This window comes from Dermacentor variabilis, chromosome 3 (assembly GCF_050947875.1).
Source record: "Dermacentor variabilis isolate Ectoservices chromosome 3, ASM5094787v1, whole genome shotgun sequence".
Taxonomy (NCBI): domain Eukaryota; kingdom Metazoa; phylum Arthropoda; class Arachnida; order Ixodida; family Ixodidae; genus Dermacentor; species Dermacentor variabilis.
The window spans coordinates 13758735-13778851 of record NC_134570.1 but is presented as its reverse complement, the minus strand read 5'-3'; the positions used below and the strand labels follow the sequence as shown (position 1 = coordinate 13778851).

General features: G+C 50.1%; 1 protein-coding gene across 4 annotated transcripts in view; it reads right to left on the bottom strand.

Annotated features, from left to right (window-relative positions):
- Window positions 1-20117, bottom strand: part of Vps11 (vacuolar protein sorting 11) — a 133864-nt gene that overhangs the window by 73181 nt on the left and 40566 nt on the right. For all 4 annotated transcript variants that reach the window (XM_075684227.1, XM_075684226.1, XM_075684228.1 and 1 more), the window contains one exon: window positions 4618-4692. In XM_075684227.1, coding sequence (XP_075540342.1) covers window positions 4618-4692 — 75 coding nt within the window. The remainder of the gene's footprint in view (window positions 1-4617; window positions 4693-20117) is intronic.

Sequence of the window (20117 nt, the reverse complement as noted above, 5' to 3'; positions counted from 1 at the left end):
GACGCATAGGTGACAGCGACCGTCAACGTGGAGAAGGAGAACGGCGACTGTCTGAACGGCGGTCGCGATCGCAGAGTCTCAGCGGCAAGTCACCGGCGTCCTGGCAGCCTGCGTCAGTGGGATGTTGTGGTGTGGAGGGAAACTGGTCAAAGGCGTCACGGTGCGAGGACATGTTGCGATGACAAAAGCGCGCAACGTGACCAGCAATGCCACAGGCGAAGCAAATAGGCCTGTTGTCTTGCATGCTCCATGTGCCGGCTCGACGAAGAGGCTGGGGTGACTGTCGTGGAATGGGAGCAGGGGGAACCCAGTGCATTGGAGGTGGGACGGAATCCGTGCGACAGCGGTAGCGTAGTTGAGTGGCGGAGGAGTGATCCTAGACGGGTAGTAGGCATAAGAGAGCGGTGCCGTCGGAGACGCAAATAGCGGCGGGTAGTCAACACAGGAGAGCGGCACCGTCACAAGAGCTGGTGGGCGAACGGGAGTAAGTGCGTCAGATATTTGGGCACGGATGGCTTGTTGCACGGCCGGAGTCAGTGTTGGGGCAGGCTCCTGACTCTGAGGGAGTAGCGACAGCTGGTCGGCCACTTCCTCGCATATGAAATTCGTGAGCTGAAGGACGAAAGCAGAAGGATCGCTATGGCCTGCCACAGCTGCAACGGCCGAGACCGAGTCAGCCTGTGGGACGTTTTGGCGAGCTATGTTACGTTGGCGGCACAATTCGTCGAAACTCTGACACAGGTTGAAGAGTACGGCGACGCTGGTTGGACTCTTGGCCAGCAGCGTTTAAAACATGTCGTCCTCAATACCCTTCAGAATGTGGTTGATCTTCTCATCCTCCGCCATCATTGGATTAACACGGCTGCAGAGATCCAAGACATCCTCAATATAGCTGGGGAAGCTCTCACCCGGTTGCTGTGCTCGCTGGCATAGAGGCTGTTTGGCGCGTAGCTTGCGGACAGTAGGGCGGCCAAACACTTCGGCGAAATGCGTCTTGAATGCGGACCAACTCGAAATGTCAGATTCATCATTCTTAAACCAGAGATTTGCGACATCAGCAAGGTAAAATATGATGTTATTGAGTTTAGACTGGTCGTCCCACTTATTGTGAGCACTTATACATTTAGAGGAGGACAGCCAGTCTTCGACGCAAGTGTTCTCCGGTCCCGCAAAAGATGGCCGGGTCGTGCTGACGGAGAACGCCGGCGCAAGTGATAGGGACAGCCATGTATACAGTCGGTGCGTAGGTCGCATCAGTCATGGTGTCAGTGGGCCACGTACTAGTGCGAAGCTCCAGGGTGACTTGAGAGATTCCAGCAATCTCCACCAAATGTAATGATGTTTAACCCTTTTGCTGTCACGGACGTACCGGTACGTCTTCGCGCTCCCCCCCCCCCCCCAGTGTCACTGACGTACCGGTACGTTCTCTATCGCGCGTTCAAAATTTCGCGCCTGAGCGCAAAGCTTGCGCTCCAGGACTGGCTGCACCATCAATTGAATCTTTCTACAAGTTCGTATTTTCGCCCCGCACTGTGTTGATACATGTATTGAAGAGTACAGTGCGACTGCCACTCCCCACTCTCTCGCGCTGAGTGGCGCGGGCGCTCCGCGTTCGCTGGATCATGCGTCGCGCGCGTGTGGTTATGGGTTCAAGGGTTGTTCTGCCATCTCCGCTGGGTTGAAGGTTTTTATTTTTCTTCTGTTGGTATGTCTACTACGGCGTGTCAAGTTCAGGGGCTCGTGCCGCTACCCCTCCGAAAAGGGACCGACACATGACTCGAGTGCTGCTTTCGCTCTCTCGCCGCACCCTCGCTTCCTGGTTGCAGCAGTAAACGTAAAGCCCATCAAACTTTGTTTTAGCCTTTTTCCATCTCCCTCTGTCTTCTGGATCACACAACGTCCCATTTCTCTCCGTTGCGCGGGCGACTGAAAACGCATCCTCCCTGCGCACGGTTACTTTCGGATGGCTGAGCACGCGGGACCTTCGCTTGCTCATTGGAGCGGTGTCTCTTCCAATTCAGAATATGAGCCGAGCTCGGATTCGGACTTAGACAGTGTCTCATCTGAGGAAGAGGCGAGTTCTGCATTGTCAGATTCGGATGTTGAACAAATGTTATAGTCATGCTGCTGCTGATGATGATGTTTACTAACAACAGCTGCAGAACACTGAAATGTGCATATTCCATTGACTATGTTAGTATTTGTTTACCAATCATAATCAAAAATAAATTGCTATGTTCATTCCCTGTTATGCTCGTTCCCTGAAACCAAGCCGACACTGGGGGTGCGTCACGGACAGAAAGGTCCGACAGCGAAAGGGTTAATTGAAGGCATGAAACAGCAGATAGACAGCAGCCCAGCAGCAGCGAACAGCCCGCGCTCTCTTGCAAATCACAGCACAGGTCATCGTCATTGTCTCCGAGCTGCTATCCGAAACATGAGGCGCGTCTGCTTCATTACAACTTCATTATATTAAGAATTTTGTTACGTTGAAGTTCGTTATCTTGAGGTTTAACTGCATAACAAAAATTGTTTTGTGTTTTGCCAACCTGTTACACTTGAACCCACTTATAACGATACCACTTTTAACAACATATATGATATAATAATGACCAGCAGACTCATCAGCAACTTTTGTATGTGTTCTATGGTAAAATAAACTGGTTATTAGTACAATGCTCTCATGCAGCGTTATCCATTACAACAATTAAATCTGGCTATTGGGATGTGCATCGAGAGGAAAAGGAATTCAAAATTCTTGGGAAAAAAAAATATGGGAGCCACTTTGCTACATCCACTTTGTGCACCCTGCACAGTGCATCTTCTTTGCATTGCCTTGTCAAAAGAGAGAGAGAGAGAGCGCAAGGTGTTGCACCACACTTGTCTTTGTCCTGCTCACCTCACACGGCATGCCTACATTGCTCCAGATTCGCGCTCCCCTCTCCCGTCTCTTTACTATCCTCTCGCCAACGTCGGAGAGGTGTAAAGAAGACAGGAGAGGGGCGACGAAAGCATGCCGCGAGGTATGCGTGGCACAAAAGCAGATATGGCAAAGGGGCTTATGTTGTTTTTCTTTCCTAGATTTTGCTTTTCTTTTTTTTTCGCCAAAGACACCCAGTAGCCACATTTAATTGTTATAGCCAATAATGCCACAGGGAACATTGTAGTAAGCGGTTTATTTTATCATAGAAGACTCACAAAAGTTCACAGTGCGGCAACCGCTCATTGTTACATCCAAGTATTATTAATACCAATATTGCCATAAGTGCATTGTACTTCTCTCTAAAATGTCTGAATGCTTGACCCCTCTACTTTTTTTCGTGCAACCTAGTTATAACAATTATTGGTTATAGCTGTAGGATTTTCTTGGCACTGGAATACTGTTATAAGTGGGTTCAACTATATTTATGAACACACACACACTAGCTTACAGGTGAAGTGTGCGCTTTTAAATTCCCATTGTAATAGTTGGCATGTCTACACCTGTTTTATTTTATGTTATGAAAGCTGTATAGCCAGAAATTGCACAATAAGTTTGAGCAGCAACATGATGTAACTTGTGGGGTTCTCACCCGTGCTCTTAGGACAAAGGATCGACAACAAAGTAGTGCAAACAATCACAAGGGCATTTATTGCACCTTTCATAGACTAGTGCCTGCTAGCCGAGTTGCTATCCACAAAACATGCCAATGGGTGCGCGACACATCACGAAAGTCCGACCCACTGCGACCGGATAACGAGAGAATATGTTCGCCCCATGCTGGACGCCAACGCCTGGTCGTTCGCACATATGGTCACGTGAATGGTGGCGCGTTCAAATGATCGTGTTCATCCTTTCCGAGGTAGGCCTCACGAGGTGGTCTCGCAGAAGCATGGATCGGCGCACGCGCAGAACATCCGCATTGCTTTCCGACCCTGAGCCAAAAAGGAAGAGCCTTCTCCTTTTGCACCCAAGTCACCCTGCCGTTAGGTGGCGTTAGCAGACCCACACTCGCGCCCTTTCTTGTACTGCACTTCAACAAGACTGACTGCTGCTGGCATCAAGCCACGCGGCGAAGCCGGATTACAGGAGGCGGGAGCTGTGCGGGAAAACAACATATCAGGGGATGCGCGAGAGTCGCGCATCCCCACAAACATGATGCATGCCGTGATGAATGTGCTGAAGTACTGAAGTAACTAGATCCAATAGCGGTTTGGTTGCTAGGTTTTTCTAGAATCCAGTGTCCTAGGAATGCCACATGATGTACTACCAGGTGTTTCCAAAATACTCTAAGTGAGCATTAAACACAGCACAGCAGGAATTAAGATGTTTTCTGAACACATTTGCAGCAGCAAACTTTAATATCTATGTGATAATACATATTTAGTGTATTAAAACATGTTTCAATAATGAACCTTTATCTAGCAACTTTAAAAAAACACATTGAAATTGCAAAATTAAAGTCAGGCCTTACGCAAAGCACACCAATTTACAAGAAATGCCTGCTATGAAATAAATTTCAAGAAATATGTCTGCAAAATGCACAATGAAATAACATTACTGTTCATCTGAAGTTCTCTCTGAAGCACCCAGTATGTGAAGTACATTTAGTGGCTGTAAGAGCATTTGACTCCTACCTGTATAAATGGTCCCCGTACTGCCGAAAGATGTCTGCCAAGCCATCTTGGTCATATTTCTGGCTCCGTGCTAAGCTGGAACGACAGCATCCATGTATGTTGAGTGCAAGGCGAAGAAATTCTTTTACATATTTGCTTCAGACACAGGTAGCCATATTTATTTTCATGTCTTTGTTTGCCAAATGCAGTCACAAACAAAATCCTGTCAACACAAGAAAGCCATTGCCCTACAGGAAGTTGGAGACGCCAGAGGAGAGGTCTAAATTTCAATCCAATTTTGGAAGAACTAATATAGTAAAACCTTGTTAACCCATACATCCTTAACCCTTTCACAGTCACTGATGTATCGGTACATTTTTGCATTCCCCCCTACCTCCCCTCCCCACCGCAGTGTCACTGACGTACTGGTATGTTCTCCATTGTGCGTTCAAAAATTTGCACTGAAGCGCAAAGCTGGCATGCCTCAACTGGTCGCGCCATCTGTTGAATCTTTCTAGAAGCTCGCATTTTCGCCCTACGCTGTGTTGGTACATATATTGAAAAGCACGAAGTGACCGCGCCCACCCTTCTTTGCTGGGCGGCGTGGTCACTCCATGTGCGCTACTCAATCCGATTGACCAACCATGTAGTGCATGTACGATAACAGGTACAAGGGTTGTTCTGCCATCTGCTGCAGGTTTGCAGGTTTTCTTCTTTTTTTTTTTTAATATTCTGTTGGCGCATCTGCTACGGCATGTCACATTCAGGGGCACGCGCCGTTGCCTCTTCAATAGACTAAAACGTGACTCGATCGCTGCTTTCGCTCGCTCGCAGTGGCTTGGTTTGCCACAATTAGCAGCAAACAAGATTGTTGTATATCCTTTCCATATCTATCTGTCATCTTGATTTCATAACGTGCAATTTCTCTGCATTGTGCGGACAGCTGAAAGTGTTCCTTCCGTGTGCGCGGTTACTTTTGGATGGCTGCAACGCAGGGCCTTCGACTGCAGACTGGGGCGATGGCTCTTCCGATTCCGAATACGAGCCAAGCTCGGATTGGGATTCTGAGAGCTTCTCACCCGAGGAAGGGGTGAGTTCTGCAACGTCAGATGTTGACACGGCAGGACCGTCGTCCCAAAAGCGTGCACGGCAAACCAAAAAATATGTGGAAGAAAAGCAATTTCTCACCCATGCTGTTTCCTTTCGACACGTCACGTTATGGACCGTCCGCGAGCACAACTCTTCAATCGTAATCATAATCTAATAAATTGCTATGTTTGTTCCCTAATATTCCCAAAACCAAGCTGACACTGGGGCTGCGTTACGGCCAAAAACACTCAACAGTGAAAGGGTTAAACATTAGTTTTGGTTTAAAAGTGGTAAAGTCAAATACCCAGCTCAGCATCCATTGAACATAATGCATTTTGTGTCCACATAAACCATTCCAGCTTATTGCACACATATCAGTTAACACATAGTTTTTGCACTTTTTGTAGCGCAATCATGGCGGTAGGTCGGCCAGGCAGAACGAGCCTCAGAGATCGGAACGGCCTCCAAGCACAAACGCAGCGGGCACTTGGAAGGATGAAGCCACATTACCATCAACAACATTTCGATGCCGAGCCAGAGGGTGTTGTGGCTGGCTAGTGTTTGCCTGTGTTGTGGCGTCATGCAAGCTGGACTCACGTCATGCCAAAGTTCGAACAAAAACCGGGTACTCAGCATAAAAGAAAAATTGGACATCATTCTTGCTATCGAATGTGGCACGAAGTCGGTATTGGCAAGCTAGAGGGATCTACCGTTGATTATGGTGTGTGGCATTAGGAATGCGAAGGAGAAGATGCTCGGCAGTGCTGCTGGGACTGCGAAAAGACGTCGGCTACGAGGTTCAACTTTTCAAGGCTCGACTTTTAAACGCCATTGTTTCCTTTGCTATTGCCGAAGTGGCACTTAATGACAGTGATGAGGACGACACGGAAAGCGACAGCACGGGCAATTCAGGCCCGACAGTGGCAGAAGCTGCACATTACCGTCAGCATCATGCAGCTGCTTGCTGAGAAAAGGGGGCTGGCTGGCTCGCAGCTTAAGGGAGTTTGAGGCCACTGTCGTCACTGCTCGGCCGCCGCGGCATCAAATGAAAATAACAAATTTTTGTTGTGCGAAGTAGATAAACATTGCATGTTTTTTGCCCATTCATTGCACTCTCTCAGAGTTCCATTTTTGACAGGTAAGCTGGTGATATCACACTATTTCGTTTAATCAGTACTACCGTTTAGTAAATACTTTTTCCTAGCTTTGGTTTAACAAGGCTTCACTGTATATCCCTTTTGTGAAAATGAATCACTATGTTAAGCAGCGCTAAAGACAAATGGTCCTATTTTCCAATATTATTTTATACAGTAAAACTAGCCTCAGTAAACCCCAAACTCTGAAAACATGTTGAAAAACCCAACCTCTCCTACATTACTGACTGTGCACATAGTAGCACAAAACTTTTTTGGCTTGAAATTATGAAAAGTTTGAAACCTGTAAACATCAAGTGATCATTGGATGCAATTGACGGTTTTAAAAGGCTTGCAACAAGCAAAAGCTACTCCTGTAACTTCTACCACAATGTCAAAGCTACTGCAATCAGTCAATGCACGCACAAAAAAACACCTTACGACTAACAAGGTGGTTTTAGCACATACAGCATAGAGTTGGTAATATTGATGAATGATTAATCAATTAATCAATTAAATGTATCCCGCAACATGATTAATCTTCATCAATGTCCACCTTTCATTTAATCAACTTGATTGATTAGACCTGTTTGATTAATTGTTTTGACAGTTTAATAGGAGTGGCGCAAAAATTTTGAAATCGTACTGGAATGGCAGCGCACAAGCAGTGAGTGTACAGCTTTGGTAGAGCGACTGTTTTTGCAAGTGCCGAGTGGTGCTGGGCTGAGTGCTTCCCCCACACCGCACATACCACCTGAAGCCGGAGGCTTGAAATGCCCTCGCAATTCAAGGCATACCATAGCAACGCAGTTGTTGATCACTGTGCCACTTCCAGTCCACTAAAGACATAGGACAGCATGTGTGCCGGTTTGCAGTATGTGTATGACATAGCGATAGAGTTCGTGTCAATTCCAGCAAATCTATAGCGTCCGATCATCTATTCTTGCATGATGGCTGAGTGGTCATTTAAAGAAGGTGTCAGTTTCACCCAAACATGCCAGCTAATTGACATTCCTTCGCTCTGTAGAAAAGAGCATGTGGTCTGAAATCCTAAACCAGTAATTTCCTTTTCCCCTGAGCATATTGCAATTTCTTGCATACTTCAGTTGGACTCAACTTTTCAGCTTTGCCATTTTTCTTTTTTTCTTGTGTAACTGTACTGTTCAAGGGTTCACTAGCACCATCAATATTATATAATTCTGCATGAAGTGCCATTTTATAACGTATATTGTTTATCTTTTCAAAAACCACTAGTACCAACTATATATAGTCTTTAGCAAGTTAAAGATAATCCTTTATCAAATGTTTAAACCCTTGTGTTTCAAATTCAGTTCCACCTCTCAAACAATAAAATAGGGTTTTACAAAAGTAGATAAATGTATCTCAACTTCTTTAAAAGTGCCCGGAAAAAATTTCAATTAATCAATCAATGAAAACCCCTGAATTGAAAGCATTTATGTAATCGATTAAATGCTCAAATGATGAATAATTAATTATTAATCAATCAAAAATTTAATTGAGCATCCCTAATACGGCAAGCAAAAATAAGCCGCACAGTGTTTTGCAGAACATGGCACCATGCAAAACTGAGTGCCACTGTTTGCCAACAGCATAATTAAAACTAAATTCAATCCTACCCAAGCTCACATTGGTGTGCCTAGCCAGACATAAAACCAGGTTCAATCAAGCAAATTTGATTGACTTGTTGAAAAGTGCCAAAACATTTGGTAAGCATAACAGTGTTGTGGAGTTAATAGGGCTAGAACAGTTTTATAGAGGTCTGTCCAATCCCATGAAATTTTGTATTGAATATATAACCCCAGAACCCAGCCGCCAAGTTGGCAGAGCAGTATGCCTCACGCAGGCTTAACGAGCGGGAACGGCCAAAGATAACGGGGCCAGCTGCGCCCATTTTCCTTTTAAAAGGCTCGTGGGGTGGACACAAAAGTGGCACCGCTGGAGAGGGCGCGCGAGAGCCAAGGAGTAGGGGAGAGCCCGTATGTGGACAAGAACAGGATAATGATTCAAAGGCAGGTGTGCAGAACAGTCAGAAGAAAAGGAAGTTCGAAGCGAGGCGACCTGTGATATGCAACCACTGCAAGCGGCCGGAACACATAGCAGCGTTTTGCAAACATTGCAGGAATGTATCCTCGTACGTGAATGACACCGAGGAAAGCGATGAACTTCTGCCACCGTATATGCACGACTTGACTATAAATGATAAACAGTGCAAAGTACTCAGAGACTGCGCAGCGAACCTTGACGTAATTCATCCGTCCCTAGTAGGCATGAATGATTACACGGGAGAATGCACGTGGATTAGAGAGGTGGTTAAGGCTCAGAGTGTCTGCTTGCAAAGTAATCATCGAAGGTCCCTTTGGTAGGCTAGAGACTGAAGCCAACGTGGTCAAAAAACCTTCAAGTACATTAACCTTATTCGTTTTAGAACAAGTCAGACCAACTCCTAAAAGACAGGGGTTGGAGCTTTTGTGAGGAAACAGTCTTGGCTCTCACACGATCAAAGGCACGCAAAATGGCAGCTAAGCTGGTGCACAGGGAAGATAAGGAAACAAATCTATTCACTGACAAACAGAACAGTCATTTAGGAGAAGGCAGTTGAGACAAGAAAGGCAGAGAAGCATATAGTCTGAGCACGGCCAAAGAAGCGACAGGTGAGGGAGTGCTGCCACCAAGCTAGCTGGCATTTCAGAAATTGCACAGTGTCTGTGCGCAACCAACAGATGGCAGATAAAAGTATCAGGTGGCTGCACAGATGCCAGCAGGAGGATGTAGCGCAGAACGTGAAGCACTTTAAAAGACAGGGAATTTTGTTTTGCGCCTACCAAGACACGCGCCAGAGATTGTTTGAACAGCTAGTGGTGCTGGCTAAATACAGGGTAGACATCCTGCATATGGCACATGATAATTTGTGGTCGAGGCACTTGGGCATAAAGAAAACTAAATCCAGGCTGCCGCAGGAATTTTATTGGTCAGGATGTTTCTGCGGCACAAAAAACTTCAGTAAGTTATGCAACGTATGCCAGCGTATGGGAAACCTAATGACAAGTGGAAGGCACTGTTGAAGTTGGTTCCTATAATATCCAAGCCATTTCAGCATGTTGTCATTGATACAGTGGGAGCGCTGCCTACGACTTCCTCAAGGCACAAGTACGTGCTCACAATGATTTGTTCCCCGACAAAATTCTCCAAGGCCATCCTCTGAGGGAACTCAGCTCACCAGAAATAGTTGATGGACCTTTGAGCGTTTCTTTTTTTTTTTTTTTTTTTTCACATCGGTTTTCCGGCGGAACCCCAAAGCGACCAGGGTAGTGTCCTACCGAGCACTTTGACCACAACTTTTATGATGTGATGTGGAATAAGATAATTCGCAGTTCCTTCCACCATCCACAGACCAACAGTGTAGAATGCTGGCACTCAGCGCTAAAACAAGTGCTAAGAACTTTCGTGTTGGGAATACTCTCACTATTGGGAATGCTGTCTCACCGCTGCAATGTTTGTTTACTCACACTGCCGCACAAGTAGACTGGATTTAGCCCGGCAGAGCTAATGTATGGCCGTGAACTGCGATCACCCCTCCGGATGCTTAAAGAGAGATGGACAGGAGGTGAGGAAAAGACGACTTTCATTCAATGTGTTCTCTGACTGCTCAAAAGAAATAGCATAGCGTGGGAAATGGTAGAGGCCTGTATGAGTGCTGCACAGTGAATGATCGTGTGATGCTGCTGCGGCCTTGAAAAGCGAGCAACTTTGACGTGCAGTGGAAGAGCCCTGCCGAAGTTGTCCAAAAGCTCTTTGACACTAACCATGCAGTCGAGATAGGCGGGTGCAGAAAGGACGTGAAAGTATACCATGTAAACTTGATGAAGCTGTACATAGAGAGACAAGCAGTTGTATGCCTCTCCCTGAATGGTTACGAGGAAATGTCACTTGAGTTTCCCATTTTTGGAGAACTAGATAGATGAGAAGCCACCAGTGCAGAGAGGAGAAAAATGATCAAAGAGGTGAACCTGACTGATGATCAAGTTCAAGACTTGAGAGAGAGAGAGTAAACGCTTATTGTAGCAGAGGTTGTTTGGTTATGGTGGGTCAAGCCCTTCTTCCAGGGCCCCATTGGTTACAGCGGCTCGCCGGGCTTGGTCAAGGGTCACCAGTTGCCTTCCCAATTCCACTTCCGCGAGTCACGCCTCCCACGACCAGTTATGAAGTGTTGTCTAGCAGCGGCGAGGTGGCAGCAGCCGGGCGTAATGTGCACTGAATTGTTATGTGCTCCAATGTCGGTGTTCCTTCGCACCACGGGCATTTGTTGCTGTTTTTGTCTGGGTACATTTTGTGTAGCCTGTATAAATGTGGGAAAGTGTTTATTTGGAGGCGGCTCCAGTCCCTGTGCTTGCCTCCTGTCTAGAGCCGGGTGAGGAGAGGTTTTGTTTCGCCTACTTAGTCGTCATAATTTGTGGCTTTTTCTTGGCGCACTGGGTGTCAAGGTGTTCTCTTGGGCGGTGTGGCCCGTGGCTTGGCCTATCATGCCTTGTGGGGATGCGCGACTCTCGCACGTCCCCAGATATCTTGTTTTCCCCCATCTCCTGCAATCCCGCTTCGCCGCGTGGCCTGCATGACGCCCGCAGCGGTCGATGTGGTTGAAGCGCAGCGCGAGAGATGGCGCGAGTGTTGCGCTGCTGACGCCGCCGACAGGCGTGGTTACTTGGGTGCCGCAAGACAAGACGCTCTCTCTAGGGTTCGGGACAGCAAGCAGTTCGGACGTGCCGTGCCGCGCGTGCGCCGACACACGCTTCTGCGAGACCCTCTCGCGTGGCCACCTTGGAACGCACCACCGTTCACGTGACCGTACGCGCGAACGACCAGGCGTTGGGATCCAGCATGGGGCGAACATATTCGCTCGCTATCCGGTCGTGGTGAGTCGGACTTCTAGATTTGTCGCGCGCCCATCGGCATGTTTTGTAGATAGCAACTCGGCAAGCAGGCATTGATCTATGAAAGGTGCAATAAATGCCCTTGTGATTGTTTGCGCTACTGTGTTGTCGTTCCTTTGTCACAAGAGCACGGAGGAGAACACCACAGCCTCAAGCCAAGTGGTCCGCCCATTCATTCCCTGCAATCTCTGTGTGCACTGGGCACCAGGTCACGCAATGATCCATAGTGAGTTCCATTCCTAGGATGTGGAAGACACAGCCCAGTAAAGCCCCCTCAAAGAAGAGGCGGCAGGCGTCCTGCGAGTCCGTCAGCACTCGATTAGCCGGTAGGCCGATTAGCTCTTAGCTTCCGCAGCGCGTATGGCCAGGGCTATTGCCACAGCTTCGGCCGTTGTAACCGATTTCGTGTGTATAGATGCTGCTGTGGTTGTTCGTCCTTGGCTAGACACGACTGCTGCAAATGTATTGAGGGTGCCTGCATTCTTGTGATAAGAACTCGCATCTGTAATGTATCCGGATCGCTTCGCCACCTTAGTAAGGTGGTTGCCCACGTACGTCTTCGTGCCGCATGTTGGACTAGGTGCATGTAAGAGGGGATTGGCGCCACGTGGATTCTCTCTCAGATTTCAGATGGCCGTAGTATTGTTTCATCGGCGCAATATTGTGGTATCAGTGGATAGTGAAGTCTGTAACAAGCATGTGGCGCCCCCTCGGGCATAATCTTCGTTGGCCCGCCAGCCTCAGTGGGCCACACTGGTCATCACACCAATAAACACTGACGAGCACAGCTGCTCGGCACTCAGTCATTGTACATCACCAGCACGCTGGGGAGAATCTGTCTAAGGGAAGATGCCTCGAGCCCTCCCTTGTTACGAACCAGGACGGATTGTGACACTGGCGACGAGTACCCATGGATCAACCCACTGCGAGCGGCGACACATCGCCCCCCATTGCTGCCGCCATACCGCTGTATGGAAGGCTCGAGCCATTCGAGGTAGATGGGTCCGCCTGGCCAGTTTACGAGGAGCACGTCCACGTGTTCTTCCGGGCAAACGACACACCCGAAGCCAAACAGCGGGGCATTTTTCTGGCCAGATGCGGGACCCGCATCTTCAGTATCCTACTCGACCTTCACAAGCCAGCCATGCCACATGTCAAGACTCTGGGTGAGCTGCTCACCATACTGCGCTCGCATTTCAACTCAGCACCGTCCACACTAATGCGGTGGTTCCTCTTTAATAACCGGAGCCACCGGGAAGGAGAGACCTTCAGGCAATTGGTTGCTGCGCTACAAGGGTCAACGAGTGCCTGCACCTTCGGGGAACAGCTGGACTTGCTGCTCCGGGACCATTTCGTCTGCTGCATCAACAACCCTACCTTGCAGGTGCGATTCCTGGAGCTTCCCAACCCCTCGCTGGATGATGCCATGAAGGCAGCGCTTGCAATGAAAGCTGCCGCCAAGGACGTGGGCGAGATTGCCCATGCGACTGGCTCACCATCGGCGGAAGTGGCGGTCAACAAGTTGGCGACAAAGGGCAGTATCTGCAGTCGCTGTGGTGGTGCCCACTCCCTCTCACAGTGCCAGTTCTCTCAGACACAATGCTTCACGTGTGGGAAAACTGGGCCCCTGGCACGGGTATGCGGAAGGGGGAGGACAAACAGTGGACAGCTGCAGCAGCCTAGTTCAAGCCCAGGTTCCACACAAGCCTGCGGCCAGGGTAGCCGTCGCAAGGGTACGCGGCAGGGGAGTGCAGCAGCAGGCTCAAGTTCTTCCGCGGCCAGGCTCCACGTCGTGGCCAACGACCCACTGATTTTCGACATGTGGCACACAGGCCTTGTACCGTCACTGTGCCGCCGTACATGCTGACCGTCGAAATCTGCGGGCACCCCAGTTTCATGGAGCTAGACACAGCGGCCAGCATGTTGGTCATGGCCGGGAAACTCGAGTGTACTTTCCCCGGCGTGTCCGTCGAGGCTTCAGGCATCATGCTGCGCAGCTACTCTGGGCAGCTCTCCCAGGTTCACAGTCAGGCCCAGGTCAGCATTCGCTTTGGCGACAGGGAGGCAACCCTTCCCCTTTACTTAAAGGAAAGCTGAAGAGTCTGCCGAATTCAATAAGACGCTCATGTATGGATGCAGGAACCTTATAAACCACGAAGGTAAAATTTTGGGGGGGATTTTTCACTTAGGAGCGACGCAATCGTCGGTTAAAATTGCGCTGTAGCTCCGCCCCCCGTCGAGCGCCGCGCGCTGCTGCTGACGCTGACGATGCGAGTGGAGACCGGAAGCCGCGGCTTAGTGACGTCAACACTGGTGTTCCGCTCCTTCGTAGTCTCCGCGACCGTGCCTGACCGGGCTTATTTCTGCGTGCATGCCGTCCTAATCTGCTTCGCTCGACCCTACATTCCTTTATTTGTGTGTATATAGGAGTGGTAGTTGACGTGCACAGCATCAATTGAACTTGTAGGCCGATCATGCCGGCGTTCTGTGCAGCCTACGCTTGCACGAACACCAGTGGCCGCGACGATGTTCCGATGTTCCATTAGTTCCTGCAAGACAAGAAGCTTTCAGCTAAGTGAGAGGCTGCTTTGAAGCGAAACAACTTCAAGCGCTCAAGAACAAGTGTTGTGCTCTAACAACTTCCGTAACGATTACTACCGGAGTTTATGAACAGTGCGTGCTTTGGGTTCTCCTAAAAAAAAAAATAGCACGCTGAACGGAAGGTGCATGTTTATCGCCCACCCTTGACGCAGGTTTCATTGCCAAGCGCCGCGAATTTTCCGTTCGCACGTGTGTTGTGAAACAGCCTCCATGCAGCTACGATAACGCAGTGCAAGCATAAAATTTGCATGTGTTGGAAAGCCTGCTCACGCCAAGACGCTGCGCTCCCCCTTCTCTCGCACACATAAGAAACCGACCATCTCACGTAGCCGACGGAATTCGCCGGTTACGAGTAGCTTGCGGATGGCGCGCTGATGAAGGTTCTATACTACACGTGCTACAACAGCCGGTAAACTTTTCCAGCGTTTAAGCCGTCTGTGTAGATTGCCGACAGCTTTAGGGCAGCGCACAAATGCTGAAGATCGCATCACCGCTTACATTCTACGAGGAGGCATGCAGAAACATAACACTACAGTTGTTTGCCTGGAAACGTACTCACTGGAACGCTGAATGCAGCTTAGCAAAAGACATACTCGCCAAAGAACCTTTCCAACACAAATAGATGCAAACACTTCGCCTTTGTTCGCGTGGAAAGCAGTGCTTGCACCAGCATTTTTTGCTTCTTGGAGAGGCCGGCTCTTCGCAATCGGCTCGTACATGTAGAATGTACAAGTATGTACGTACGTGTAGTATGTACAAGTATAAACCCCTTACAGTGATCTTGCACGCGACAGCGACAGCGCTACAAGCGAGGCGATGGCTGTCGCGTTCACTCGTCGTCTGGAAGCCGAACTCCACGCGAGCGACGGCTTTGAGCGACGACTTCCTGGTATGAGGACAGCAATATATGCGCCGAAACTAGCATGACGCATGCTTTATCAATTTAAGTTGATGTATTTTACTGAAGAAGGAGCATAAAATATTTCTGAAGGTCTTGCACTAGGTTCTTATTCTTGCAGGTGTAAAATTCAATAGTTTGCTCGTTCCGCGCGACAAACAGCAGTATTTGAGTTATGTACATCCAGTTTCGGCATCGCACAATTTGCTAGTCGCTCATAGCATTTCCGGGCGACGAGCGACGAGTTCCAGATTTCTAGAAACGAGCGATCGAGCAACAACACGGAGCGATTTGTTCAAGCGAAGGCCCGTTTTGTCGCTCGAAGCCGTCGCCCCTCACCGTCGCGCACAAAATCGCTCTCGTAGAGTTTGGACTTAATGCCGAACTCCTCAGAGAAACGCAAGCTCTCGAAAATTTCCATGACCGTCTCAGCAAAACACCACCAAACTACTTTGCACCATGCTTCGTGTGTAGCGGCAGCAGTCGGTCCGGACGAACACCATTGTTGACGTCACGAGGTGCCCAACCAATCACAGGCGGAAACGAGGCACGCGAGCTGGGCATGTCTGCTGCTGCACTTTTCGTCGAAATAAAATATGTTTGCGCTTTATTTCGCTCAATTTCGATGCGATATTCGAATTCAGAGGGTTGACGACCATGGCGTACTGCTCTTCCCTCATTTTTTCTGGAAAAGCTTTCAGCTTCCCTTTAACCAAGGGGTCATCGCCGATGCTGCTGGGCCGAAACTGGATTCATGCAGTGGACATTCGTCTGCCAGAGTACCAGGAAGACAGCCTGCATGTGGTGAGAGACCTCCCCAGCCTCCTAACCAAGTTCAAGTCCCTGTTCTAGCCAGGGGCGGGCACATTCGCCAGCACGACGGCTGGCATCTATGTACCCGAGGGAGCCCGGCCAGGTTCTTTCAAGCCTCGCCCACTGCCGCTCACCCTGAAAGACGGGGTCACCCAGGAGCTGCAATAGCTACTGCAAGAGGGCATTCTGGTGGCCATCAAGACGTCTGAATGGCTTGCTCCTATAGTACCAGTCCTCAAACGAGGCAGCAGTGTCAGGATCTGCTGGGATTTCAAGGTTACCATCAGCCCCTTCGCTGCCGTCGAGAAGTACCCACTGCCTGGGATTGAAGATCTCTGGTCAGCGTTGTCCAGTGGACAGAAGTACACCAAGCTCGACCTCAGAGATGCTTACCAGCGGCTGGTGCTCCAGGATGACTCCCGGAAGTATGTCACAATATTAACAACTTTGGGGCTCTTCCAGTACACGTGCTTATCGTTTGGTGCGCCCTCAGCGCCACCCATATTTCAGAGGGAGAAACACCTATTCAGGGGCATGAGGCACGTGGCAGTGTACTTGGACAACATCCTGGTTGCTGGCAGTGATGACGGGGACTACCTGCAGAACCTGCACAATGTCCTGGCACGGCTGCAGGACGCCTGCCTTAAGCTCAAGCTGGGAAAGTAATATAATAATATTTGGGGTTTTACGTGCCAAAACCACTTTCCGATTATGAGGCACGCCGTAGTGGAGGACTCCGGAAATTTTGACCACCTGGGGTTCTTTAACGTGCACCTAAATCTAAGCACACGGGTGTTTTCGCATTTCGCCCCCATCGAAATGCGGCCGCCGTGGCCGAGGTTTGATCCCGCGACCTCGTGCTCAGCAGCCCAACACCATAGCAACTGAGCAACCACGGCGGGTAGCTGGGAAAGTGCATTTTCCTGGCCCCCAGTGTTGAGTACTTGGGACATGTCATTTCCCAGGCTGGCCTAGCCCTGGCTCCCGGCAATGATGATGCTGTGCTCAAGGCGCCTAAGCCCCAGAACAAGAAGGAGCTTCAGAGCCGCCTCGGCCTCATCAACTTCTACAAAAGTTTCCTGCCGAACCTCTCAGAGCATCTACAGCCACTCCATCTTCTGCTTTGAGATGGTCAGCCATGGATCTGGAAGAAGGAGCAGGACCGGGCCTTCAAGTGCAGCAAGGAGCTAATCACCAAGCCTCCAGTGCTGGTACACTTCGATCCTGTCAAGCCTGCCATCCTGACATAAAGATTGTGTTGGGCAATAAAAATTAATAAAAATAAAATAATTAAAATAAAAAAACTAAGCCCTGCCTGCTGCACCTAAGTATTGCAGGCTGCCAAACTAGAAAGATAGATGAAATCCTGACAGTAGATGCGTTGCCGTATGGCGTGGGAGCCGTCCTGGCACACCGTGATAAGGATGGCCAGGAACGCCCTGTGTCGTTTGCTTCTCGCCGGCTTCATGCTGCAGAGCAACACTACAGCCAGCTGGACAAGGAAAGCCTGGCCCTCATGTTCGGGGTCAAACACTTCCACCAGTATCTGTGGGGCCGGAAGTTTGAGGAGGTCACAGACCACAAGCCACTGTTGGGGCTGCTGGGGCCTGACAAGGCAGTTCCCGTGCAGGCATCACCTCGAGTGGTACGCTGGAAGCTGGCAGCTTACAGTTACCAGCTGGTTTACCGCCCGGGAAAGGACCTGGGACCTGCTGATGCCCTGAGCCGCCTGCCCTTGCCAGAGGTGCCTGATGCTGTTCCAAAACGTGCTGAAGTGTTCATGCTGGAGCATGCACACCCGGAGGTACTCTCCAGATTTGCGGTATTGCAGGCGACCAGCCGGGACCCAGCCCTGTCTCAGGTGGTCAAGGCAGTGTCCCGCGGGAAGGAATTGGTTCAGCAGGCCTATAACGCCTAGGCCACCAAGCTGAGCTTGTAGCAGGGCTGCATACTGTGGGGTTCCAGGGTGGTGATCCCACAAAGTCTCCGGTCCAGGGTCCTGCAGTTGCTGCAGGAGGGATACCTGGTGTGGAAAAGACAAAGATGGGGGCCTGGTCTCATGTATGGTGGCCTGGCCTAGATGAGGACGTCGCTCACATGATGCAGAGTTGCCAAGTCTGCCAGGAGCATCAGCGGGCCTCACATCATGTGGAAATCACCCCCTGGCCGTTCCCACAGAGACCCTGGTCCCGCCTGCATGTGGATTTTGGGGGGCCCTTCAAAGGCCATTACTCCCTGGTGGTAGTGGATGCCTTTTCAAAGTGTGTGGAGGTTCTACCTGTCACCACTCCATCAGCAGGCATGACCATTGCAGCACTACGACAAGTCTTTGCCACCCAGGGGTTGCCAGACGTCATCGTGTCCGACAATGGTCCTGCTTTCGCCAGCACAGAGAACCTGGCCTGGCTGACGAAGAACGGAATCCACTGGATGAAGGTTCAGCCGTACCACCCTGCTTCAAACAGTGCAGCCGAGCGGGTGGTGCAAACCATCAAGGACAAGCTCAAGAAGAGCCCGACAGGAGATTTCCGGATGCAGATTGCCTGGATACTGTTTCAGTACCAGACCACGCCCCACAATGTCATTGGCCATGCCCCCTGTGAGCTCCTGCTGGGTCTGATGGTCAAGACACCCTTGGACATTTTGCATCCAGGACCTCCGATCCACAGCGCTCCTGAAGCAGCTGAAGCAGAGGCTGGCTGCTGACCAAGGGTGCCGTCCCGGGCCTTTGCCGGAGTTGGAAGCTCCATTTTTCACCAGGAACTTGCATCCTGGCCCCCCCCCCCCCCCCCCCGGTCTGCCGGACAAGTGGTGTCTCTTGCCAGCATCTCATCGCTGCTCGTCCACATGCCAGACGGTGCCACATGGCACCGACACGCCGACCATGTTAGGCCTCGCCTCGGGACCTGGCTAGCACCGTCAACTGCCTCTTCAGAAATCCATCCCGCAGGAGGACCAGCAGCAACACTAGTTGCCTCCAGCGGAGCAACGCCCACCTCGGAGGCGGCAAGCGTTGCCAGTGGTGTGGCACCCGTTGGGCCAGTGTCAAGTCTGGCACCACTCACAAGGCCGACCACTGTGGACCCTTCAGACGGAGCGAGGTTGGCTCAGGCAGCACCCGGCGTTGCCGCACCCGGCCCGTTAACACCAGTGCCCAGGCGGAGTACTCGACCACAGAGGCCGCCGGGCCGTTACTTGCCTGGATAGCAGGCACCATCGACTTGGCTGGGACGGTGGCAGAGCCTTATGCTCTGAACTTGGATGTTTGTTTTTTTAGTTACGTAACAAACAAACTGGGGGTAAGAGAGTGTAGCAAGCATGTGACGCCCCCTCGGGCATAATCTTCGTTGGCCTGCCAGGCTCGGTGGGAAACACTGGTCACCGCACCAATAAACACCGATGAGCACAGCTGCTCAGCGGTCTGTCATCGTTTATCACCACCACGCTGTGGAGCGTCTGTCTAACGAAGGGTGCCTCAAGTCCTCCCTCGTTCACGAACCCGGGCAGATCGTGACAAAGTCTTTCTAAAACCGAGCGTGCCCGAGGTGTCGTATTTAGCCGTTCATGCTGCGCCATTAGTGTGGCCACTGCATATTCCTTGAATGTGTTCATCATTCCCAATTCGTGCAGTCGGATCGTGCTTGTGCGTTCAGGCAGGCCAAGTGCTGCTTTACAGGCGATTCTTATGAGCTTGTCCGCATGTTCGATGTCGTTACGCCGCGTGGTTTGGAAAAGCAGGGCATATGTTAGATGGCTAATGACGAAGGCGTTTATTAGTTGCATGGTGTCTGCTTCAGTCATGCCTTTTCGGCTGCGTGCGGAACCTGGAGAAACCTGATTCAAGAGTTCAGAGATCTGTTTTCCGATAAACCTGGACAAACAAATGAGATAGTCCATGATAATGGGTTGACCTCCGAAAAGCCAGTTAAAGTGAAACCATATAGACTATCTCCAAAACAGAAAGAAATGATGCGAAAGGAGATTCGAAAGATGTTGGACCTTGTGGGGATGCGTGACTCTCACGTGTCCCCTGATATC